This window comes from Mustela erminea, chromosome 7 (assembly GCF_009829155.1).
Source record: "Mustela erminea isolate mMusErm1 chromosome 7, mMusErm1.Pri, whole genome shotgun sequence".
NCBI classification, from domain to species: domain Eukaryota; kingdom Metazoa; phylum Chordata; class Mammalia; order Carnivora; family Mustelidae; genus Mustela; species Mustela erminea.
Genome location: NC_045620.1, coordinates 59,812,552 through 59,839,304, shown reverse-complemented (window position 1 = coordinate 59,839,304; position 26,753 = coordinate 59,812,552). Strand labels below are relative to the sequence as shown.

At 43.0% G+C, this 26,753-nt stretch overlaps 2 protein-coding genes across 5 annotated transcripts in view; both read right to left on the bottom strand.

Annotated features, from left to right (window-relative positions):
* CREG2 (cellular repressor of E1A stimulated genes 2) overlaps nt 1-3,121 on the bottom strand; it is a 34,633-nt gene extending 31,512 nt beyond the window's left edge. For all 3 annotated transcript variants that reach the window (XM_032351768.1, XM_032351766.1, XM_032351767.1), the window contains exons 1-2: nt 2,540-3,121; nt 253-422 (exon numbers count right to left, since the gene is read on the bottom strand). In XM_032351768.1, coding sequence (XP_032207659.1) covers nt 253-422; nt 2,540-2,956 — 587 coding nt within the window. In that variant the 5' untranslated portion in view covers nt 2,957-3,121. The remainder of the gene's footprint in view (nt 1-252; nt 423-2,539) is intronic.
* A 215-nt stretch (nt 3,122-3,336) lies between these two features.
* RFX8 (RFX family member 8, lacking RFX DNA binding domain) overlaps nt 3,337-26,753 on the bottom strand; it is an 85,527-nt gene continuing 62,110 nt past the window's right edge. Inside the window, exons 13-17 of one of the 2 annotated variants that reach the window (XM_032351764.1) lie at nt 26,638-26,752; nt 24,039-24,355; nt 16,449-18,911; nt 9,743-9,793; nt 3,337-3,631 (exon numbers count right to left, since the gene is read on the bottom strand). In XM_032351764.1, the coding sequence (XP_032207655.1) occupies nt 18,771-18,911; nt 24,039-24,355; nt 26,638-26,752 (573 nt within the window). In that variant the 3' untranslated portion in view covers nt 3,337-3,631; nt 9,743-9,793; nt 16,449-18,770. Of the gene's footprint in view, nt 3,632-9,742; nt 9,794-16,448; nt 18,912-23,409; nt 23,762-23,979; nt 24,356-26,637; nt 26,753 lie in introns of those variants that run through there. The other variant, XM_032351765.1, reaches the window with a different exon arrangement.

Sequence of the window (26,753 nt, the reverse complement as noted above, 5' to 3'; positions counted from 1 at the left end):
ATTTCACAGAGGAGGAAGCGGATGCCCCCAAATTTGAAGCCACTTGCTCGCAACCACACAGCTTGGTGAGTGGCAGAAATCAATCTGATCCCGAAGAGTGGAAAGCCACTCTTGCCACTTCAGGTTGGTGAGAACACATCACTTGGCATCACACGGCCCTGCTAAAGTCACGTGATGCAAAGCGGTCCCACCCCACAGCCTCCCTGCTTTATGCAGCGGACCTCGGAAGGCAAGGCCAACCCCTTTGTCTACCTGCAGAACTCTCCTTCCGATTCTGGCAGCAGGAGGGAAGCCATGGGGTTCTTCATCAGATCGGCCACTGCAGGGTCCTTGGGTGTCACATAGAAGAAAGGAGTCCCAGTGCTGTTGTTCAAGGGGCCGTCGCTGATGGGCAGGCAGTTCCCAAACGGCAGTCCTGGGATCTAACAAACAGCGCAAAGGGCTTTTTCAATGCAAGGTTTTGGATTGATCTGAGCTGGGAGCTTCACGTGTGTCTCTGGCCAGGAAATATAACAACGAGGATGGCATCACTGTGGTTTTGACAGGTAGTAAATGAAGGCACAGTAGTTTCCAACTGACCCAGTTCACACGGGGAGGGCTCCAGAATTTCTACAGAGGAGCTGAACAGGGGCATTCTGTGTGGAAGAACAGCTAGGAGATTGTCCTTGAAGCTGCTGCATCTACATAGGAAAATGCTCACTTTACACAATTTAAAATTATTTGTGGGAGGGGAGATGAAATTCATGGAAGGGTGCTAGAATATTTCCCACAAGCTGCCCCTGGGATCCCCACTCTCCCAAGGTTTTGAAAACTTCGGGGATAGAACTTAGGTCTTAACTTCAATATCTTATGTGATCTCTGGTCTCCGGGGGGAACTATTTCTTTTAGAGCCACACCATTTTCTTATGTATTAGTTACACTTTTTATTGTAATCAATATTCCATTATATGATTCAGCAACTCACCCTAGAAGTCACAGAAACACGCTACACTCACTTTTGTTCATGATCATCCAGTGAAGGAGGTCATGTTCTCAGATATTTCTTAGGTTTTTCCAAACCCTGCTGGTTTCTGCCTCCCAATCTTCCTGAGCTTTATTTACTCTTTACAGAGTGCTCCTTATTGTCACTGAGCTCAGAACTCAAGGGTTGTCCTTGTCTTTCCAGTGTTATATGGCAGGGGTGTGTAGACTTGGAATAAGGGATGGCTCTCCTCTTTGAAGAAGACGCAATGTTAAGGAGTCTTCCAAAATGGTAATATAAGTTCATTCACAGATTCTGTTTTTCAGCTTGTCCAACTGCCTAGAGTCATGCTTTGCACACATGATGTGTACATAGGAATTATTATCTAACAGAGCACAAGCAGGTGGAGGGGCAGAGGGAGAGGGAGAAGCAGACTCCTTGCTGAGCAGGGAGCCCGATGTGGGGCTCGATCCCAGGACCCTGGGATCATGATCCCAGCTGAAGGAAGACGGCTAACAACTGAACCACTCAGTCACCCCACAATTTGTGTTTTAAACCAAGATCAGCTTCATATTTAAGCTTCATATCTTCATAAGGTGTGTCTTAGGAGCATAATATATAACTGTGAGAAACCATTTGGAGACTGTGACTGTGGTTAAGATCACTGCCATAATCAGAATAAACTTATTTAATTTTTTCAGAGTAAAACAGGAACTTCAGAACTACATAGCCCTAACCACTTAACTTCACATAGGAAGAAAGCAAAGTGGACAACCCAGTGACTTGGCCAGTTTCCAGATGGGTGAGACTGATACCCACACCTGGCTCAGAGCCTGCCTGCTGCCCAATGACCTACAATTCCCCCAAAATTTGTTTTTGCTTAAATTAAATAGGATTTCAAACTACCTCCCTGTAATAAAACCCTTATATGGATCTTACCAGCCCTGAAAGCTTTCTGGAGGGTGTGTACATCTCCATATTTATCCGTGCCATTTGGCTTAAGGTGGAAATCTGGCTAACAGGTGACTAAAACATTTGCGAACTGAATGATAAAATTGCAGCAGAAAACATCTCATTCCAGCATGTATACACTTTGCACCCTAAACCTCCTTTCCAGGAAAATTCTTGAGTTCCATTATTTCAAAATGTCAATTTCCACCAAAACCCCGTGGCATCTTTTTTCCAGTAGGTGACCAGGAAGTTCGGGTCTGTTGGGTGCCGTGGGCTGGGAGGCCGCACACGCCTACTCTGGGATGCCAAAGGCAGGTCTGGCTTCTTTTGTCCAGGTCTGGACGGGTCAGGCACTGGTTATGCGTACTTCTCTTTGACCATCTCAAGACTGCACTTCAGTCCCCATCCACCTGGCAGGATGCCTGGCTGTCAGCACCTCCCCCTCTGCCACGTTAAGCAAAGCACAATCTGGTTCCATTATTTATGCGCCGTCCACAGTGCAACCCAGCCCGCTGGGCACGTCTGTGAGACCTGGGTCCGAGCCCCGGGGGCGGTCTCTAGCGTTTCCCCGTCCCCAGGCCACCGCGAGGCACGCACCTTCAGCCGGCTCCCGGCGGGGCGGCTTACCTTCTCGTGGGCGGACACGGTGGCCAGGCAGCCCCAGGCGCTGCCGTGGGCCAGGAAGCGGGCGATGCCTGGGCGCAGCCTCGGGCCGCTCTCGCGACGGTAGGAGAACATCCCAGGCGGCGCTGGGGGCGGCCTGGCGCGGGCGGCGCCTGGCGGAGGCGGCAGGTGCGCGTCCTCCTTGTGTGCGGAGGCCGGGAAGCTGCGCTGCCAGATGCTGCCCGAGTCCTCCAGCAGCGCGGGCAGCGCCTCCTCGGTGGAGGCGCTGTCCAGCTCCTCGTCCACCTCGTTAGTGACGGCCCAGGACACGGAGCTCACGATCACATAGCCCGCGGCCGGGGACAGCAGGGCGCTGCAGCACAGCAGCCAGGAGAGGCGGGTGGCGGGCCGCGCGGGCCGCTGGCCGCGGCGCACGGACATCTTGCAGCGGCGCGCCCTGCCGCGGGGACCGCCTGGAGCGCGCGGGCGGCTGGCGAGGGCTGCAGCGCCCCCCTGCGGCGGCGGACGCGCGGAGCTGGACTCCGCTTCGGACCGCCGCAGGATTCCCGGGCGGGGTCCTCACCGCCTCACGCCCGCGCTCAGAAGTCCAGCCTCCCTCCCGGAAAAGCCGATTCCACTTGCACGCCGCACGTCCTGCAGCCGCCGTGCGCAGAGTCCTCACCGCTTGCCAGCTCCGGGAATGGGCTGGTTTCCTGTTGGATGGCACGGGTTCTGCAGCCAGAAGGCGGTGGGCGTTCAAATCCCGAATCAACACATTCCTCTCGTCACCAGCTCTGTGACGTGCCAAGTCACTCAATCTGTCTGTGCCTCAGTTTATTAGAAAAACGAGCAAACCAGAGTAGCTAGCTCATAGGGGTGTTGGATGGGTGGATTAAGTTAACATCTGCAAAGACTCAGAACGGTGTGTGGCATGGAGCGGGCATTATATTTGGTAACAGACCAAGGTAGAGATTGGTATCATTTTATAGAGGAGTAAACGGTGAAGGTAAGATCAGCACGGAGTCAATCTGATGCCAAAGCCGATTCCCTTCCTCTGTAAGGACAATGACCGTCTTTACGCTTTACTCAGACAGGAACGCATTGTCGTCAGTTCATCTGAAAGCAAAATCAAATGTTTACATATCAACTAAAGTAAAAGAGAGCAGACACCCAGAGACGAAGTGCCTGGGATGGACGAGGCAGAGAAGTGTATGAATGCACCACAGTTTTAAAACATTCTCTTACTGGTGGAAATTTGGGCTATTTCTGATAGTAATTTTATAGATATCAACATAATTCAAAATCATTTACATTTTTGCTTATAGCATTCCCTTATCTGCCCATAAAGAGATATATTCTGGGACGCCTGGGTGGCTCAGTTGGTTAAGCAGCTGCCTTCGGCTCAGGTCATGATCTCAGCGTCCTGGGATCGAGTCCCACATCGGGCTCCTTGCTCCACGGGGAGTCTGCTTCTCCCTCTGACTCTGCCTTCCACTCTGTCTGCCTGTGCTTGCTCTCGCTCTACCTCTGAAAAATAAATAAATAAAATCTTAAAAAAAAAGAGAGAGATATATATTCTGTTCTAGATTTTCTATCCCAAATCAAATAGTCCTACTTCCAATTTGTTATGGATCAAAGTAACGAGAACTAGCACCAGACTTTTTGTAGGTATTTTGGCAAATGTTCCACTGGGTAGTAACCAGAGGATCCATTGTCTATCCTGCCCCCGCCCCCATCTACCCTCCTCCTTTTCACTTCTCTTCAAAGCCATTATTCTTTAAAAAAGTCTACTTAATTGGGCACCAGGATGGCTCAGTCATTTAGTCTGCCTTCAGCTCAGGTCATAATCCCAGGGTCCTGGGATCAAGCCCCACATCAGGCTCCCTCCTCCTCGAGAAGCCTGCTTCTCCCTCTCCTACTCCCCCTGCTTGTGTTCCCTCTCTAGCTGTGTCCCTTTCTGTCAAAAAAATCAATAATCCTAGTAAAGTCTACTTAATCTCCTCAGTGTACATCAGGGTGGCCTCCTCCCATCCGACCCAACCATCCTTCCAGGATGCCCTCTTTCTGTTGGTAGTCTCAGGGGAGTTCTGGTATTCTTCTCCTAGGGATCTTGTCTCCTCCCATGGCTCTGCCATCCTTATTTACTGCTGACTTAACCACCTCTCTCCTTCGCCCCCAGAATGATGTCTTGCAGAGACACTGGAGCAAGTCATTAAAAACATGGGCTGCCTCAAACGACTTCAGATGAATTCAAATCCTGCTCTATGACCTACTGGCTGTGTCTGCAAAATAAGGACAGTCACAGCTATCCCAGTGGGCCAGGAGGAGCTCAGAGCTGAACGGCCAGAGACGCTCAGCATAGCAGCTTTCCCTTCATGAGCTCCTCAGGGAACTGGGCAAGCCTGCTGGCTGCCTCCTTCCCCCAAGGCTCTTGCTCTTGACCAGGAGGGACTCCCTCTTCCTTTGAGGCTCTGGTGAAAGGGGGCGTTTTCCTCCACCAGCCCCAGCACATGAAGTGAAGAATAAATGCCTGATTCTTGCTGTTCATTGCCAGCCAGAAGAGGTCCAAGCTCCTTAATCTAGTATATAGGTCCCCTGTAGCCTGTGTGTCTGTCCTCACTGCATGTCCCTCCCGGACTCTGCAGCAGCCATACCAGCCTCTTACCAGTCAGCAAGCACCTGCGCTTGGCACTGGGTAGATAATACAATTAACATTTTGATCCATTTGCCCCCTCACTCTTTACTCCTCTGCTCATTCATCAAGTCACATGATAACAATTTAAAAATATTTTGATTAAGAGGATGTATGCAGCAAATGCATAAAATACATATGTACAATTTAAAGAATCACTAAAAAGAAAATCTGTTAAAAACACTCAGTGAGAAAATATTACCACGACCATTACCAGTTCCCCAGAAGCTCTCCATCTGCCCCTCCCCCAAATCACAATCCCTTGCCTCCTTTCCTGGGGGTAATTACTATCTCGACATTTGTGATACATATTTCTTTGCTTTTCTTTACAGTTTGACTTCCTACGTATGCATCGCTCCATGCTGTAGATTCCCTTTTCCCTATTTTGAACTTTATGTAAATGAAATCGTGATTGATGTATTTTTTTGTGTCTTTGTACATTCAGTCAAAATTCTGTTTGTGGGAATCATCCTTGTTTTGTTGTTTGTGGATGTATATGGCTGTATAGTATTGCATTGTGTAGCTATATGATCATTTATTCAAGTATTGTCAGTAGATGTGTTAATAGGTTCTCTTAGGCAGATCAGGTGGGGCCAGCAGATCAAGAGATAAATGCCATGGCAAAGGTGATTTATTCTACTCATAGATCCCAAGAAAAGGGATCTTTGGGCAATGGGGACAGGAGCCAATGGATAAATATTCCCCATTTCCAGGTCAGAGGTGGGCAATTCACTTTATACAGTTTCTCAGAGGCTGTCCAGCAAGATTGAGCCCTAGTTGCTTCCACTGACTCTCAATGACACCCCCTTCGAATGGCTTTCCTTTCTCCCTGGTATAATCATTCTAGCGCACCACTACTGTTCTTTAAGACTATCCCAAGGTAGGGGTGCCTGGGTGGCTCAGTGGGTGAAGCCTCTGCCTTCGGCTCAGGTCATGATCTCAGGGTCCTGGGATCGAGCCCCACATTGGGCTCTCTGCTCAGCAGGGAGCCGCTCCCCTCTCTCTCTCTGCCTGTGTCTCTGCCTACTTGTGATCTCTGTCTGTCAAATAAATAAATAAAATCTTAAAAAAAAAAAAAAAGACTCTCTCAAGGTAAACTACCCGAGTGCCATGTTCTGGTCTAGACCTTAGGCAGGACCTAAGCTAAGATGTTGGTGCACACATTCAAGAGTTTCTCTAGAGTATATACCTTGTTGTAGGATTGTTGCTTGTGGGGTGTAAGTATGATTAATTTTATTATGTAATGTGAAACTGATTTCCAGAATGATTGTACCAACTTACTTTGCTACTATCGAGGTATGAGGTTCCTGTGGCTCTGCATTCTCATCCACACAGATTATTGTTAGATTTTCTGGGTTTTTTTCTCCTCTTCCCAGACTGGAGGATAAGAAATGGTAACGAATAACTTTTATTTTAATGACTAATGTGACTGGTTGATCACCTTTTCATCTTTTATTGGCCAATTGGATATCCTCCTTTGGGAAATGCCTGTTAATATCTTTTTTCTATTTTTATTGGGTTACCCTGTGGGTTTTTTGGTATTGATTTGTAAGAATTAATTTTATTTTCTGTACTCCAGTGTTTTGGTGTTGAAAAGTGCCACAGCTTATCTTTGCGTAATTGTTAATATTAATCAGCCCCAACTTCATGGGGGCTGATGGAGCCCCAGACAGCTGCTAAAACATCATTTCTGGGTGTGCCTATAAGGGTGTTTTAAGAAGACATTAGCATTTGAGTCAGTAGATGAGGAAAGAAGATGGGGCTCAACAATAAGGGTGGAATCACCTGAACCTTGAGGGTCTGAATAGAGCTGAGATACCCATCTTCTCCTGCCCTTGGACATCAGCATTCTTTGTTCCCAAGTTTTCAGATTCTGGCTGGAACTGACTCCATTAACACCCCTGCTTCTCAGAGCTTTGGGTTTGGACTGGGACTACACCACTGGCTTTCCTGGGCCTGTAGCTTACAATGTTGCAGATCTGGGATTTCTTGCTCCATAATCACATGGCCTAATCTATGTTGTTCTACATATTAGTAGTGATTTCTGTTTTATAGGTGACTAAGATTCTCTTGTGTGAATATACCACTTTGTTAATTCATCCAACAGTTCATGGATACTTGTGTTATTTCCTTTTTTTTTTTTTTTTTGGCTATTATGCATAAAGTTGCTTAAAAAATTCATATACAGGTCTATGTGGGGACACATGTTTTCGTTTCTCTCGAGTAGGTACTTAAGAACAGGATTGCTGGGCTATATGGTAATTATAGGTTTACCTTTATAATAAATTGTCAAGCCTTTTCCCCTAAAGTGTCTATATCATTTTGCTTTCCCACTGACACTACACGACAGTTCCAGTTGCTTCACATCCTTGGCAACACTTGCTATTGGGTGGCTTTTAATTTTAGCTATTCTGCTAGGTATGTAGTGATATTTCATTGCAATTTGAACTTAGATTTATCCAATGACTACTAATATTGGTTAGCTTTAAAAAAATAAATAAAACTGAGCAAATCTCATGAATAAGTTAAGCCTCATACCCAACTGCTCAATAAAAATATGTATTCTCTCCATCAGAAAGGATGAATACCCAACTTTTGTAGCAACATGGACGGGACTGGAAGAGATTATGCTGAGTGAAATGAGTCAAGCAGAGAGAGTCAATTATCATATGGTTTCACTTATTTGTGGAGCATAACAAATAGCACGGAGGACATGGGGACTTAGAGTGGAGAAGGGAGTTGGGGGAAATTGGAAGGGGAGGTGAACCATGAGAGACTATGGACTCTGAAAAACAATCTGAGGGTTTTGAAGGGACGGGGGGTGGGAGGTTGGGGTACCAGGTGGTGGGTATTATAGAGGGCACGGATTGCATGGAGCACGGGGTGTGGTGCAAAAATAATGAATACTGTTATGCTGGAAGTAAAAAAAAAATAAAAAATAAATTAAATATTAAAAAAAAAATATATGTATTCTCACACACAAAAAATATTGGGCAGCTTTTTATGTGCATGCTTACTTTTGTCTATCTTCTTTGGTGAAGCATCTGTTTAACTCTTTACTGGTTTAAAAATCTGGTTGTGTCTTCCCATTTTTGAGTTGGTGAGAGTTATTTTATATATTCTCCATACCCGTCCAACCCGGTATGTGTTTTGCCAATATTTTCCTCCCAGTTTGTGACCTGTATTTCCATTTTCTTTACAGTGTCTTTTGAAGAACAAACATTTAAAATTTTGATGACATGTATCAATTTTTTTCTTTCATAGTTTGTGCTTTCTGTATCCTAAGAAATCTTTTCCTACCTAAGCCCATGAAAAATATCTATGATGTTTTATTCTAGAAGCTTAATAGCTTTATCTCTTACATTTAAGTCTATAATCCATTTAAAGATGTTTTCTGTGTATGGATGAAGTTCATTTTGTCCCTACAGAGATCAAATTGATCCATCACTCTTTGTTAAAGAGACTGTCCCTTCTCCTGACTTACATGTTATTTTTGTTTTAATGCTGTATTTCTCTTAATACAATGAGACATTGTTATTATTCTTTTTTCCAGTCCACATTTATTTATTTTTAAAGATGTTATTTGAGAGAGTGAGCACAGGCACACTTGGCGGCGGGGGGCGGGGTGTTGTTGCTGAGGGAGAGAATCTCAAGCAGACTCCCTGCTGAGTGCAGAGCCCAGCTCTGGACTTGATCTCAAAACCCTGAGATCATGATCTGAGCTGAAATCAAGAGTTGAACTCTTAACCCACTGAGCTACCCAGGCACCCCAGTCCACGTTTATTTTGATTTAGTTCCATATTTAGTTCCTCACTCTTACTTGTTCTGGTATCTCAGATCTTCCATCTGTGAACATTTTCTTTGTTCCTGAAGCATATCCTTTAGAATTCCTTTAACGAGGGCCTACTAGTGGCAAACTCTCTTTTGTTTGTCTAAAGTTTACTTCTCTTTCACTCACAGAAATTATTTCCTCCGAGTATAGAAATTCTAGCAGTAGGCATGTCTTCAACATATGGAAGTTATCATTCCACTTTTGGTTTCCATGTTCCTGCTGAGAAATCAGGTTTCAGCTTCATGGCCACTCCTTTGAAGATGACTGCTCTTTATTTCTCCTGTGGTTTTAAAACCTCTTCTCGAGGTCTTTGGTATGCATCTAGGTATGGGTTTCTTCCTTCCTCCTTTCTTTCCTTCCTTCCTTCATTAGAAACATTTTAGACCTCTCTGGTTTCTAACCTGTCTTTCATATCTGTTGTCTCTTTATCTTTGTACTACACTTTCGATAATTTGTTGTTATTGTTATGTTTGTGTCTATCTCCCACCACCAGTTCATATGTTTGGGGGTGGCTAGATCTGGGGATAGGGCCTCGAAGGAAATAATTGAAGTTAAGTGAAATTGAAAAAGTGGGCACTGATCTGATAGAATTAATGCCCTGATAGGGACATCAGAGAACTCTCTTTCTCCCTATATATGGGCACCAAGGAAAAGATGATGAAGTGAAAAGGTGGCCATCTACAAGTGGGAAGAGGACTCTTACCAGAAACTGCATCAACTGGAAACTTGATCTTGGATTTCCCAGACTCCAGAACTGCAAGAAAAGAAATTTTTGTTCTTTAAGCCACCCAGCCTGTGGTTTTGTTATGGCAGCTCAAACACATGAATACAAGGAATATTCTGAAATGGGTTTGTCTCTTATCCTATTGATGGATATTAGTCTTGTTATCAGCTATTGTCTATTATAAATAAAGCTTCAATAAGTATTCTTGTACAAGTCTTTTTGTGAATATATGTTTTCTTTCTTTTGGTTAATTATGTAGAAATAAAATCACTGCTGATATATTAGGTATATGTTTATACAAAACTGTATTATGGACTATTTGTGGCCCCACCTTCATATGTTGAAGCTCTACCCCTCATTGTGATGGTACTTAGAGATGGGGCCTTTGGGAGGTAATTAGGGATAGATTAGGTCCTAAGGGTGAGGTCCTGTGATGGGATTGGTGGCCTTACAAGAAGAGGAAATGAGAGAGTTCTTCTGCCCAACTTCCTGCCCCCAAGGAAACTGTGTAGGGAACAGCAAGAAGATAGTTCTCACCGGGAACCGTGTCACCTGGTATCTTGATCTTGCATTTCTAGCCTCCAGAATTGTGAGAAAATAAGTGTTTGTGTTTTAAGCCACCCAGCTTACGATATTTTGTTATGATAGCCCAAACAGGAACACAGCCAAACTTTTTCTAATATGATTTTTACCATCTTATAGTCGTGCTAGCAGTGTATGACTAGCACATGAGGTCTCTAAATGATGTTTGTGGTCATAGCATTTACCCAGAAGGAGCTATTTTGAGTTGGAACTCAGTTACTTGGCTTACTAACATTTTCCAGAGATTTCAGGTTTGTTTACTGTAAGCAATCCAGAATCATGGGTATTTGCTGCTATCCCAAAGGACTCTCCCACTGGCAAATAATCTCAGGTTTGGTTGCAGGAGACTGGTCCTCAGTATCCTTGTAAGAAGATTTGACTAGTAATGGGAGAGAACAGATTGCAGATCTACTGCTCACTCATTACTTCGTGTTCATAAATACTTTGTAAAGAACAATGAGAGGCAAGTGGTCAGAGGTAACAAAGCATGGTTTAAAGTTTGGGGTTGGAAATGTACAAGTTGTGCCTACGATGCCTTCTTGAGTCAGAAAAGAAACAGAGCTAGAAAAGATTAATGGGTCATGTCAGAAAAACACAGGAGGCAAATCAGAAGGTCTTCCACTGGGAAAAGATGGAAAATTTAAGCATCAGAAAGAATAATGGTGGAAGTTATTTTTAAAAACTGAACGTACATTTATTTACCGTACTCCCTGGCAATTGCTCTCTTGGGCATTTTCCCCAGAGAATTAAAACTGTATGTTTCCCACAAAAATCTATATACATCAGTGTTCATAGCAACTTTATTGGTAACAGCCCCAAAATGGAAGCAACCCAAATGTCCCTCAATATGTGAATGGCTAAACAAATGGGCATATCCATACTATGGAATACTACTCAGCAATAAAAACTGATACACGCAACAACTTGGGTTGATCTTACAAACATGATGCTGAGGGAAAAAGTCTCAGGCTCAAAAGGTTGCACATCGTGTGATTTCATTTATATAACATTCTCAAAATGACAAAGTTATAGATATGGAAAATGGACTAGTGGTTGCTAAGGGTTAGTGATGATACATGGGGGGGGGGGTGTGTGTAACCATAAGAGGGTAGCCTGAGGGAGGTCTTTGTGATGGTGGAAGAGTCCTGCATCTTGATTGTGGTGGTGGTCACATATATCTACACATGACAAAATGTCACAGAACTGTACACAAACAGCACCAACGTTCAGTTCCTGCTTTTGACATTGTACTATAGTTGTGTAAGGTATAAGTAAAAGTAAAGACAGACTCTCAGTAGTCATCACTGAAAGTTATCAGGGCATCTGGTTTATTTTATTTTTTCTAAAGTAAAAACAATCCAAGCATTTATCCTGCTTTTCCTCTTACATTTCAATTATATTTCAAGGTAACCAATTTGTTGATGAGGGAAAGATTTTCTTTCTAGATAAATTCCATCTAATACATCTAGAAGGAATTAGAAAATTAAGAAAAAAATCATTTTGCAACCTCTAATGAAGCAATCAAGATAGACAACAGTAATCAATATATAAACTACTAAGTGAAATTTTGAGTGGACTCTCATAGTGGATATACCAGCCTGGTGATACGTGAGCCCCGTGATCAACCTCAAGCCTTAATTTCACCAAATGTGGGACAGAGGCCTGTCTTAGTCTGTTTGGGCTGCTGTAACAAAATACCATAGACGAAGTGGTTTAAACAACACACATTTATTTCTCACAGTTCTGGAGGCTGAGAAGGCCAAGATCAAGGTGCTGGCAGATTTGATGTCCAGTGAGGGGTATCTTCCTGGCTTATAGATGGCCACCTCACTGTGTTCTCACATGGCCTTTCTTCTTTTTCTCTTTTTATAAGGGCACTAAACCCATCACAAGTGCCCCACCCTCATGAGCATCTAATCCTAGTTTCCTCCCAAAGTCCACATCTTAAAACACTGGGGTCTAGGGCTTCAACATATGAATTTTGGAGGAACACAAACATTCAGCACATTACAGTGGCATGGAGTATTAATAGTGTATGCACAAGTAGGAATTGCTCAGGGCTGTCTATGAAGCGTTTTAAAAAATTTTGGCCTAACCTACGAAATGGGAGAAGATATGTACAAATGACATATCTGATAAAAGGTTAGTATCTGAAATCCATAAAGAATTTACCAAATTCAACAGCCCCAAAATGAATAATCCAGTTAAGAAATGGGCAGAAGACATAAATAGACATTTTTCCAAGGAAGACGTCCAGATGGCTAACAGATACATGAAAAGATGTTCAATATCACTCATTATCAGGGAAATACAAATCAAAACTATGATGAGATACCACCTCACACCTGTTGGAAAGCTAAAATGAACAAGTCAGGAAACAACAGATGTTGGCAAGGATGCAGAGAAAGGGGAACCCTCTTGCACCAGAAAGCTGGTGCAGCCATTCTGGAGAATAGTATGGAGGCTCCTCAAAAAGTTAAAAATAGAGTTACCTTATGACCCAGCAATTGTACTACCAGGTATTTACCCAAAGGATACAAAAATACAGATTCGAAGGGGCATATGCACCCTGATGTTTATAGTGGCATTATCAACAACAGCCAAATTATGGAAAGAACCATTGACTGATGAATGGATAAAGAAGATGTGGTATATATAAACACTGGAAGATTACTTAGATATAAGAAGAATGAATTCTTGTCATTTGCAAAGATGGAGATGGAGATAGAGCATATTATGCTACGTGAAATAAGTAAACCAGAGAAAGACAAATATCGTATGATTTCACTCATATGTAGAATTTAAGAAACAAAGCAGATGAACGTAGGGGAAGGAAAAAAAAAGAGAGGGAAGCAAACCATAAGAGAGTCTTAACTATAGAGAACAGCTGAGGTCGCTGCAGGGAAGGTGGGTGGGGGGATGGGTTAAATGGGTGACGGGGATTAAGGACACTTGGGAGGACACTGGGTGTTGTGTCAGTAAGGCTGTAAGTGATGAATCACTAGATTCTATTCTTGAAACCCATATTACACTATATGATAACTAACTAGAATTTATTTTTTGTTATTTTCCATAGAACTTTTATTTTTTATTTTTAAATTTAATATTATTTAAATTCAATGAACATATAGTGTGTTATTAGTTTCAGAGGTAGAGGTCAGTGATTCGTCAGTTGCATATAACACCCAGTGCTCATTACATCATGTGTCCTCCTTAATGCCTGTCACCCAGTTACACCATCCCTCCACCTACCTCTCCTCTAGCAACCCTTAGGGTTTTTTTTTTTCTATTAATTAACTAGAATTTATTTTTATTTTATTTTTTTTAAAGATTTTATTTATTTATTTGAGAGAGATTTATTGAGAGAGATCACAAGCAGGCAGAGAGGCAGGCAGAGAGAGAGAGGAGGAAGCAGGCTCCCTGCTGAGCAGAGAGCCCGATGCGGGGCTCGATCCCAGGACTCCAAGTTCATGACCTGAGCTGAAGGCAGCGGCTTAACCCACTGAGCCACCCAGGCGCCCCAACTAACTAGAATTTCGATAAAAGCTTGAAACAAACAGAAATTTTGGCCTGAATCTGCCCAAGTTTTTATTTTAACTTCTAGATAATGGAAAAATAGAATGCAATAGAATAAGTTATATAATTCAAAATGTGGAACACCCCACGGTATGAATAGCCCAGTTTCTTCAACAAATAAATGGCATGAAAAATTATGGATGTATGGTTATAGGTATGAAAAGATTTAGGAGACATAAGATGAAGTTTAATCTATTATTATATATAATTATATATATATATATAATAATCTATTACTGAGGTAAGTTGAGAAATCTGGATGTGGGCTAAATATTAGATGATATGAAAGAATGGATTTTTTGTTAGGTAAAACATTCAGTTACAGAGATGTCCTGCAGTATTTACTGTTACAATATTTGCAAATCATGTATCTGACAAGGGACTTGTATCCAGAATATCCAAAGAACATCTGCAACTGAATAACAAGAAAACAAATAAGCCTATCTAAAAATATGCAAATGGGGTGCCTGGGTGGATCATTGTGTCAAGTGTTCAACTCTTGTTTTTGGCTCAGGTGATGATCTTAGGGTGAGATTGAGCCATGTATTGGGCTCCAAGCTCAGAGTCTGCTTAAGATACTCTCTCTCCCTCTGCCCCTCCTGCTGCTCAAATGCTCTCTTCTCTCTCAAATAAATATATACATAAAATCTTTAAAAAAATCAGTCAATACATACATACATACATACATACCTACAAATGTACAAAGGATTTGAACCCCCAGACATTTCTCCAAAGAAGTCACACAAATGGCCAATAAGTACATGAGAAAAGTCTCAACATCATTAGTCATTAGAGAAGCACACATCAAAACCACAATGAGATACCACCTCACACTCACTAAGATGCCTATAATCAAAAAGGCAGGGGATAGATATTGGTGAAAATGTGGAACCATTACCATTTCCGATGGGAATATAAAATCGTACAGTCACTTTGGAAAAGAGTTTGGCTCTTCTTGAAAATGTTAAACACAGAGTTAGAATATGAACAAGCAATTTCATTCCTAGGTATATATACCCAAGATAAATGAAAATGCATGTCCACACAAAAACTTGTACACCAATGTTTGTAGAGGCATTATTCAAGTGGAAATGTCATTATCTACATTTCCATTCAGGGAAAACAACCAAGACGTCCATCAAATGATGAATGGATAAATGAAATGTGATATATCCATACAATAGTATACCATTTGTCAATAAAAGGAATGGTTGCTGGGGGCTGGGGGAAAAGTGAGAAGAGTGACAGTTTTGCCCCCAACCTGATACACACAGCAGCCTTCTTTGTCACCTCCTGGATGTGGAGAGGGGGTAGGGTGGGAGGGCAGAGGCACGTTTACTTCTGACTCACCCTTCCCTGGAGCTTATAAACCTTTGGGTGCTCTGATTTGTGAGTTCTGCTCCTAGACTCCCTACCATGGGTTACTCAGTGACTCTGATTCATTGTCCCACACTTCTAGAAGATCATCACAATTTCTTTTTTCTACTTTCTTTAGATCTCTTTTCAAATTATACCTTGTAAAGGAGACCTTGTTTGAGAACCCTATAAGAAGTAACACCTGTCTCCCCATCACTATCCCCATTATTGTATGTTATTTTTAGTATTACACCTAGTAATAGCAATCACTACCTAAGACATCAGACTTCCGTTAATTAGTTCCATGTTGGGGTCTTCTACCAGGAATATAAAGGCCGAAGGGGCAGGGATTTGCCTGTTTAGTTCCATGATGATCCTTGATGCTTAAAGTATACCTGGTAAAAGAATATACATGACAAATATTTAATTTCAGAATACATCGCCATACATTGTAGATCAAATACCTGTGTTTGTAAGGTCTGTCTGCTGCCAGAGGGTGAGTGGATTCAAATTCAGCATCATTGTGGGTGTAATTTTATGTTCCAAGATCTATGGGCTATTTCATGTGCTTCTCTTTCTGCAAGCACCATACTGACACTAGTGATGGGCCCTGGGCAGGTTTCTGTTTCATGGTGTCATTAGTATTTCTATTTCAAATGACTATTTCAGAAAATACTATTGCTTCTGTGGCAGATGGCTGAGTGAGCCCAGGTGAGGTTCACAAGGTCCAGCCCAGAGCAGCATAGCTGTCTAAGCGACCTGAGGACCAGTGAGGAATAATATACACAGTGTGGCTGTTTTAAGCCATTAAGGATTAGTTTGTCATGCCCAGATTATGAAGGGATAGATGGTGCAAGCAGAAAATAATCTTTGCCACTAGTTCTGTGAATTATTTCTGGCTCTTGGATAAAAACCCAAGTTTGGGGAAGGGGCCAGAGGGTGCTCTTAATTTATGCTCATGTTCATGTTCACATAATAGACCACCAGTAACTTTCAATCATAAGAACTGTAGATTTCACATCTACTTCTTTATGGTTTAAGTGATGTCATCTTGATCTAACGGTGACTTGGTTTACGTTGGGTGACCATGTCAAAAGGATGCCCCCAAAGCTGCTGCACTGAGTGCTTATAGAGAGGAAACCCTTAATACTAAGAATTTGCAAAGACTTACCAAGAATGTTCCATCTGGGCGAGGCTACTCTTTGGTGATCTAAAGAGCTCTTTGAAGACCTTGGGACATGAGCTCCTGCTGTGGCGAGGCTACTCCTTGTTGGGAGTAGAGCAACATGCAGGGGCCCCACGATTGGGATCCTCTTCCTCGCCGACACCAGCACCTTGGCTCTGCTAGCATTGTGTTCTAGCAACAAAATGCTTTCAGTCTGGGCTGGCCACTGGACATAGGCTCTTGGTTGGCTCAGCCGACTCTTCTGAGAACAAACTTGTGGAACGGTACACCTCAGTTAGATTTGGACTTTCTTTCTTTCATCTCCCCTTTGAGTGGAACAGTAGTGTAATTAATCTATCACTTGTTTTGAGTATGTTCTTTCTTTATTGGCTCCTGAAGAGACATTATCCTGGATGCTACTGGCTTGTGACATATTATCATTATAAATTATAATTCCCTCAGTGAATTTTTGTTAAATAAATTATTGGCAAAGACAATCTCAGTCTCTGAGTATAATTTTCCATGAATGAAACAGGAACCACCTCTGTTGAGTAATTAGAATGTCTGATCCAGAGTAATAATCCAAATGTCAAACTCTATTAAGGATTAACATTTCTTCTTTCTCCTGGCTGAGAACCGTGTTGGGTCTTGAGGCCTGAAGTGGGGCAGGAGGATGTGGTTAGATTCTTGGTCTCCTTGCTGGGTCTCCTGCCTCAGCTCATCAGGGAGGTGGATTGAGAGGGGAAAAACAAAGATGTACATGGTGGAGCAGTCCCATTTTCACACCGGTGCTCGCTGGCCTCAGAGGCTTTCCAGCCTGGCTCACTATCTCTTGAAATCTTGCAGGCTTCTTAGCCGTTCTCCCAGCAGGAACCTCTAGCAAAGTCCCCATTATGTGTGCAATGCCTTCTATTTTTAAAAATACATTTTCACACATAACATATATCAGAAAAGTAAATCAAATCATAATGTTCGTGACGCATTTTCACAAGGTGAACACACTTGTATGGCCACCCCCCAGCCAAGAACTGGAAACATTATGAGGGTCCCAGTAGCCCCTTTAACTCCTCTTTCTTACTATCCACCCTCATCTGTACCCTAACTTCTAACCCCAGAGAGAAGCAATTCAGATTAGTGCCTTTGATAAACCTGGTTGGCTTTTTCAAGGACGTTATGTCGTCTGCTGGCTCTCAGCTAATCAGTTTACCCCCAAATATGCAAACAAAATTCACTGTTCCCAGACGGATACATCTTGGTGCTACCTTTGTTCCTTGACTCAGTCTCCTACCCCTCCACTTACATGTGAGCAAACAAATGATACGCAGGGTCACTGAACAGTGAGCAAAGGAATATCTTTGAGTTAGTCTTTGACAAACAACTCTCAGAGAGCTTAAGTAATGAGGTAATATATTAAGTGTGGGAGTAGAGGGCCTTGAAAAATGATACTTCTTTAACCAGAAAGATGAATAATTCTTAATGAATCTAGAAACATAAAGTTCTTGTGTTTCTTTAAAATTTCCAAGCATTTAGGGAAATTTAATTCATTTCTTAAATAACATGAGCTCAATAAAATATTCTCCATTATCTCCACTTATGCCAGAAATCATGTTAAGCATGAATTGTTAAATTCCTTTTAAATATTATAATCAGTTACATAAAAATGGGTCTGGTTTTAACAAGGATCTATTCTTAGCTTCAGCATTTCTTAGGATTTTGCAACAAAGAGAGGAATAAAAAGTGATTCAAAGCAGGACATCGCCATTTACTGCAGACACAGTTGGGTTCAAAATTTGACCTCCCTTTAAGAATGTTCTCAATGGACCAATGTGTAAGCCTAACAGTCGGTATCAAATTACATTTTGTCTGTTCCTCACTGCCTGAGGGGATCTTTCTGCAAATTCTATTTCAATCAAGGCACTACCAAGGGGAAGAAAACTGTGACCACTGGCCTTTTACTCCTTGTATCAGTTTGTATTCTTCAGACTTTACCTTTCTCAGAGATCTATTTCTCTACTCCCAACAAGATTCCTCAAATGTCTCTTCTGTTAAGTTCCTGATAAACACACCTGAAAGGCTCCAAAGAAAAGCGATAGAGGCAAAAGTTTTTCTCCAAATCGGTTTATATGATTCATCAAAACGAACTTCTTGAAATACATATAAACGCACCATAGACAACGCTACCTCTATTATGTACATAAAATCTTCTTATCAATACAAAAACTTTAGCATTTAATATATTTTTCAAAGGGAAAATCTATGTTTTCTTACATCCTATTCAAATAAATAATCTTATATATCAGCACTGCTTTCCCAGAAAAAAAAATATTTTCAGAGCTTTGGGGGTACATCTGATATGTGAATTACAAATTTTTGTCCATCTTTTAGGGTTACCAGGGCTTCTTGTCCCACAGGAACGCTGAGTCGGACTGTGCTTCCTGTGGCCTTGTCCTCCAGTAATAGCTGGATGAGCTGCAAGGGGGAAATGTTTTAAAAGGCAAAGATAGAAAGAAAAGTTATTTCCTGTTGCAGGACCCACCATTTATACTCTTCTACCATGCCCTCACCCCACCATGGGATCTCAAGTGGAAGCTTCTGTCTTTATTTGTTCATATTATGGGAGATCTTAATTTCTTTAAGGAGTGCTCGGGGCCTGGTGAAGACTTCAAGGAAGGAATCTCAAACCTGAGATGGTACAAGAAAGAGGGCCCATGGAGGGTGAAGCAGGCGGGCTCTCTTTAGGAAAAAGAATGGGCCTGTTGTTTGTGAGTTGCTAAGATCAATCCAGCACTCTTCCATTAAAGACACAAGAGAACGTGGATTCATTGTGAAAATCAAGAAGGAACCTGTGAAATGTCTAAGGGGCTCCATGTGGTTGCAATGCTCGTTCACTTGGGCTGTCTTCCAGATGGATACCAATCCCTGCATTCTTGGCTCAAATTCCCACATAGACTCTCCCTCTACCATTCATCAAGTATACCAATAGATAAGGGCCAGGGGGGAACCATGAAAAGAGTCATTGGTTAAATTAACAATCAGTTGGGTAGTAATAGATTTGAGAGATTCACCGATTCTAATGTTAGCTTAGGGCCTGCTCTAGGATAAGCCATCTAATTTGCCTGAGCAAGGTTTCCTATCAGAGAAACAAGGATACTATGCTTTCTTTCCCTTAGTTCTGATGGTACTGAGATTAGCATATCCTTGGACATAATTACTTTCAAATGGATAGAGACATATTTTCCTGGTCTGGTTTCATAGATAACCCCCTCCACCTTCCATAAGTGAATATATTTTACAAAGATGTACACAAGACAACTTCAAATGCAAGGTTAGTGAAAGTATTTCTCACTCTTTCTCCCTAAATTTGACAATAACCATCACCACCCAATGAGAGGACGTGTTTCTTCTCTCTCAAAAAAGTGGTCTTTACTTTTGTCCTATAGCTCAAGAGTCCCTTGTTTTTAAATATCTTTGCCATGTTTTCCTTCTTGAGTACATGCCCTAAAGTGAAAAATACATAGTATGTTTTTATTTTTTATTTCTAAATATTTTTTTAAGTGACCTCTATACCCAATGTGGGGTTCAAACTTAAAAGCCTGAGATCAAGATTTACGTGCTCTACAGACTGAGCCAGCCAGGTGACCCTCCGTGTGGTATGTTTTTAAAAGAATATTCTTTATTTAGTATCTGTGATTTTTTTTTAACTTTATTCTTAAACACTCCTGGGCACCTTCCTATGTTGAATGCTGCTGGTGTGTAGAAGAGTGACAGATGGATACGGCAGTCCAGAATGCTGACTCTGGATGTTTTCATAGGTGCAGGGCAGCACTAAATTGTTCAAAGAATGAGGAAGCCACAGATGTGCAGCTGAATGGGCTGTTAACTCGTGGCAGATGAATGCAGATGGGACACAGAGGGTGTGCTTTTTTGTTGATGAGGAGTGCAAATGCTGAATGATAAATGCAATAAAAATTAGATGAGCGTAACTTTTTGGTGTTAGAGTGTTTAAGTCATTATAGCTAATTCAGCAGGCATGCACAAACAGAAGCAGGTTTAATTAATCTCTAATGCATATTACTTTGGGTTATCTGACATTCATCTGCCTATATTGCTTTATTATGTAGTTCAATTAAGTATTTAATGTCTTTCTCTACTGTTTCCACCAATTAAATATAGGTCAAACCCCACTGCAACAAACTTTGGAGATGCTAGGGGATTGGGTGGAGTGTCATGGAAAGGGACTCAGATTAAGTTTCTTTGGAGAAATAATAATGATGACTAATGATTATGGGGTCTTACTACGTTCTAAGAATTTTGCAATCATTGACTTATTTAAACTTCATAATAGTCCTATGGAATTAGATATTATTATTCCCATTTTGTAGATAAGGAAGCTGAGGAACAGATAAATTAAGCAACCTAATCAAGGTTGTCAACTAAGAAGGGAAATTAGGGCATTTGAACCCAGGAAGTTATGTACTAGAATTGCCCACTTACGTTCCCAAATCATCAGAGTCGAAGGTATTTTCAATTTATTCCCAAGTTATTGCTTTTGGAATTAGAGCACATGGTAGCATCTTCTGGGGAGAGAGAGGGTGTTAGGAAGGGACAGAGATCTATAAAGGTTTGAATCCCTACTCTGTCAATTATAGCAAGGTGACCCTGGAAATATTACTCAACCCTTCATGAGCCTCAGATATGTTATTTGTGAAATGGGGGTAATGTTGGTACATCTCATTGGGTTGTTGAAAGGGTGCATTTAAATGTCCAGCACAAGGAGCTGACAGTGTCTGCTCTCCACCAGCTTTCAACTGTGGCCCAAGAAGTAAAAGTTTACTCTCAGTTACTCTGGTGACCAAGGGCCATGTCAAATTTGTCTACAGTCTTAGCTATCTCCCCAACCAGTGAGTGTAGAGATATACACACTTGGAGCTGAGCACCCAGCACAATCGCTTGTCCTGGCAGGGTTCCATAGAATGCTCCAGAGTGTACGGGCCAGCCCTTGTGGGGCCCTGTTGCAAGAACAGGGTACATTGTCCAGAGGGTCAGAGTGCCCGGAGAGACATTCTGCTGGGCACAGCCTGGCCAGCTGGGTCTAAATGGGCCTTCTCTCTGCCAACAGCCCTGACGTACCAGCTTGTGAATGATGCCCTAACTGTCTCCAGCTGTTGCTCTCCTGAGGGGGCCCCGCTTTCCTGCCCCTGCCGCTGGGTCCCTGATTTGAGATCAGTATGTCACTATATCCCTATTTTATGCCTGTCATGTCTGCTTCACATACACCTCTCAGGGGAGGTGAGTTTCTTATTTATGGACACACATCTGAATCTACTCCACCAACAGCATCAATGACCAATGGATATATGAACTTACTATTGTAAGAAAATAAAAACTGTGGGCTTCTGGGTGGCTCAGTCATTAAGCATCTGCCTTGGGCTCAGGTCATGATCCCAGGGTCCTGGGATCAAGCCCTGCATCAGGCTCTCTGCTCAGAGGAAAGCCTGCTTCTGCCTCTCCCACTCCCCCTGCCTGTATTCCCTCTCTCATTGTCTTTCTCCTTCTGTCAAATAAATGAATAAAATCTTTAAAGACCACTAACTCTACAGAATGCTCAAATACACTTCCATGATCACACAGGTTTGGGAAACACCACACACTCTATCTGATTCTCTATCACAATATATGTTAGCTGATTAAAGATTCTTATAAATCCCCAAGAAAACAAAAACCAAAGACAGAATTTGTAAACCTGAGAGGCATTTCTTTTGCTCCTGCTTACATAATTTTTGGCATTCCATCTAAGTAGTGCTCAGTAACAGATTCTCTGGGGGCGCCTGGGTGGCACAGTAGGATAAGTGTCCAACTCTTGGTTTCAGCTCAGGTCATGATCTTAGGGTCCTGGGATTGAGCCCCATATCAAGCTCCCTACTCAGTGGGGAGTCTGCTTGTAGATTCTCTCCTTCTCTCTCAGCCCCTCCCCTTGCTCACACTCTCTCTCAAAAAATAAATAAATCTTCATTAAAAAAAAAATTAACAGGGTTCTCTGCACACTGCAGTATTTGGAATGAGGGTTTGTTCAGGAAGGAAAGGTTCTTGGGAGGGTCTGGTTATTGTGAGGACTGTAGGGCATGGACAGTTTCAGGCTGTGACTCATTTCCATGAGCAAGACCACTGTTCACTCCGGTGAAGGGCAACGCCTCTGTCTGGATCTCCTGCCCAACTCGACTCCTCATCTTCTCAAAAGAGGACCAAACTCGAGGGTGCAGAAGAAACACTATGCAAAGTGGCTAAACTTCCAAACACGTCTATAGAAGTTTTAGAAATTAGTACTAAGGTCACTTTTTTTTTTTTTTTTTAATTCCAGGTACACCATCCCCTTTCTCCACCCCAACCCCCACCCCCGCCAGCTTCCTTGGTCAACAGAGGAGTTTCAGTTGCTTATTCCATCAGGTTGGCTCCTCTTTCTGGCACTCAGAGAGGACCCCCCTCTCTGACCTCTGCAATCTGAGTCCTATTCCCCTTGGGGCGTGGATCACCCTCCTCTGATCTCATGTTGTGGGAGAAGAATGGACTGGAGATCAGGCAGGCCAGGTCTCTGATCTCTGTTCCACTATTTACTTGCTGTGTCTTTGTGCAAGTCACTTAGCTTCTCTGAGCCTCAGTGAACTCAGCATGGTATGAAAATGATAAGAGCAGATACTCTGCAGTATTGTAAGGCTTTGAGATAATGCATATAAAGGGTGTATAGTTTGTATTAGATAAATAACAATTCTTTTTTTTTTTTGAGATGGGGAGAGGCAGAGAGAATCTTTTTTTTTTTTTTTTTAGAGGAGGGAAGGGCAGAGAGAGAGAGAGAGAGAGAATCTTAAGCTGCCTCCATGCTTGGCATGGAACTGGACATGGGGCTTGATCTCATGACCCTGAGATCACGGCCTGAGCTGAAATCAAGAGTTGGCCACTGAACAGATTCAGCCACCTAGGCTCCCCAGCAATTCTCATTTTTATATCTTTCAGGATGTACCCCAATTCCATCTTTTCAAAATCCAAAACACCAGAGGTGTGCTCAGTGCTTCTCTCTTAGTTCAGTTAGCTCAGTTAGTCTAACCATGCCTAGTAAGCTGTGGGAAGGCGAGACCCAGGCCATTCAAATATTCCATACCCCTGAGTGTGCCGGGGACCTATCTATGCACCATGAACTTGAGCTGACCAGTGATCAACAGATAAGCTATTATAATCACCTCTGGCAAAATCTCCCAAATCAAAGACAAATCTAGAATTGTGTATTGTTGTCAGTACAAAGTGATCTTTATGGGCTTCCTAACCATGTTAGAGTTCTTTTTTTTTTTTTTTTTTTTTTTTTAAAGATTTTATTTATTTATTTGACAGAGAACACAAGTAGGCAGAGAGGCAGGCAGAGAGAGAGGAGGAAGCAGGCTCCCTGCTGAGCAGAGAGCCCGATGCGGGACTTGATCCCAGGACCCTGAGATCATGACCTGAGCCGAAGGCAGCGGCTTAACCCGCTGAGCCACCCAGGCGCCCCCATGTTAGAGTTCTTATTTTGTTTGCAAAGACTGCAGAAGCTGGGGGGCCCTGTATCTGTACCTTATTGCCCGTGTCAGCGTCCACCAGGAAGCCCAGGACCCTGAGAACCACACTGCTCACACCCACGGAACATCGGCTCAGGCCCATGTGTTTCAGGGTCACTCGGTGTGGATCTACACTTGGGCTTTCATACTCCTGAGTTGGTGAAGAATCTGGAGGGTGGAAAGGGTCCTGGTCTGGCTGGACAAGAGACTGGTCATCTGATAGCATTTCCGTGAGATTTCCCACGTCGTCGTCTTCCTCTTCCTCTTCTATGCATGACTGAAGTAGATGAGTCACAAATTCCAAAAGCAGCAAATGGAACAGATGCCAGGAGCCTACATTGAAATAACTCCAAATGAATAATTAGATAGACAGATGGGCAAATAAGCAGATTACTCTGACACTACCAACTTTTCTGAGGCTTTTCATTCCTGTGTAGTGAGGCCTTCTCACACCTGTAGCAGATCCTGGGGGATCCTGGGCAGGCATTCCAAACCCATGAACCCCAGCAAGGTGGCTTTTGGACAGAAAGCACAGATAACTAAATAGCCTGGCCTTGAGAGGGAACTTAGAGCCCATCTAGTGTGAGGTGGGAGAAAAACAAATCTGACAGAGAAAGAGGTATCATTCCCAGAGCTGGAGAATGTGCCCCTCAGCGCCCCGTGGCTGGCATACGGGGCAGTAAGGGATAGGCTGGGAGGAGACGGGTCGGCAGAGTATGGGAGGGAGCAGCTGCGGATAGGAGGCTGGAAATGTAGCGCTGCTTTCTCCCTGTTGCAGCCTCCTGCCGAGGGAAGCAGGGAAGAGAGCCTGGCAGGCCTGCAAGGGCAGCCGTCAGGGAGATAGTGTAGGAGCGACAGGAGGGCACGTGACTCAGCTGAACGATCCAAATCCCAAGGGCTTTGGTCTTCCAGGAAAGAAGGATAATTAATGTTCAGCTGAGAAGTGAGGCAAGGTTGGGGGGATGGGGATCTGGCTTATGGCTATCATTAAAAGACACTTTCTTAATGAAGGTAAAACCAGGGCTCTCTACAGATATAAAATGAACATGTGTCAAAGATCTCGTGTAAGTCATTTATTAAAGAGGAAGATGATAAAATGTTGCCAACTGGTTCAAAGGAGAATTCTAAGCACTGAACATGAATAGACGGTAAAGAATGTACGCAACGATGCCCACAGATCTGTCCTCAAGGCTGCAATCCATAGACCCACCTGACACGTTAGTCTGCACTTCCCTTGGGGAGAATCATTTGCATTATTATTGATACAATACAGAGAGCTGTAAAATAACTCAAACACAATGGAAGGTTGGAGATAACTCAGAAGGGTGTGCTGAAACTTCTGCCTATTTCAAAGGCTTTTTGGTCCATTTACAACAAATTTTTGTCCGTTTCAAAACCTTATATAATGTTTGTTTTTGCCTGATGGATCTGGGGCGGGTGGGATGTCCCGACCGGGTCTGGAATAAGCCTGACCAATAATCCCTGGCCCACTTAACTGTGTGAAGAGGAAAACCCAGTGTAAATACTTTTTTGGACACCATAGGGAGGTCCGAAGAGGGTGAGCGGTAGGGTTGGGGGCAACAGCTTCAGGGCTGGATTTCTTATCATGAGCCCAGCACATGAGCTCTGCTCCATCACTTTGCTCTGGGAGAGCATTAGCATACAGCAGAATCATTTTGGATTCCATGAAATGGAAGAGTCTCATTACTAGTGGGTGTCCCCTACCTGGCAGCTGACAGCAGCCACCCTCGAAAGAGTTCCAGAGCATTGGCAATACTGGTCTGCCTAGATAGTTGACCAGATAGTTTGCAATGGATGCTACACTTCGCTCTTTCCTCTCTCTCCATACAATGGTGACTGTATCAATCCCTATTCATGAAATTTAAATTTGGGTCCCCCAAAGAACCCATTTCCCCCCATCTCAGTTGGCTCCCTGGGTGCTTTTCTAAAAACACCCAAGCACACAATTCAAAAACAAGAGGAGGATTGTTATGCATCCAACCACGATGGGGCGGGAAAGGGAAGCTTGGTTAGACTGTTTGATGGACTATCATGATGCCATTAAAAAACAATTATTGTGGGGCACCTGGGTGGCTCAGTGGATTAAGCCGCTGCCTTCGGCTCGGGTCATGATCTCAGGGTCCTGGGATCGAGTCCCGCATTGGGCTCTCTGCTCAGCAGGGAGCCTGCTTCCCTCTATCTCCCTCTCTGCCTGCCTCTCCGTCTGCTTGTGATCTCTCTCTGTCAAATAAATAAATAAAATCTTAAAAAAAAAAAACAATTATCGTGGCTTTCTATGTCTATGTTGTATTTTACAAAAAAAGGTGAAAAGAGGGGAAGCTGGGTGGCTTAGTCCGTTGAGCGCCTGCCTTCGGCTCAGGTCCTGATCCCAGGTTCCTGGGATCAAGCCCTGCTCAGCAGGGAGCCTGCTTCTCCCTCTCCTATTCCTTCTCCCCCTTTGTGCTCTCTCTCTCTTCCATCTTGCAAAAATAAATAAATAAAATCTTTTTTAAAAAAGGTGAAAAGAAGGTGACTGGATTCTATGTAGAACACAATTAATAGCTAAGCTGTAATAACATTTTTAATTTCAAAATGTCTTGTATTCTCTGACTTACCGAAACTATCTCTGTGGCACAGAGTCATGGCTTTGCTCACGGCCGTGAGGAGGAAATTCCATCTTAGCTGGAAGCCGGCGGCCAATTTGATAAACTCTTCTTTGCTTCTGCTTGGC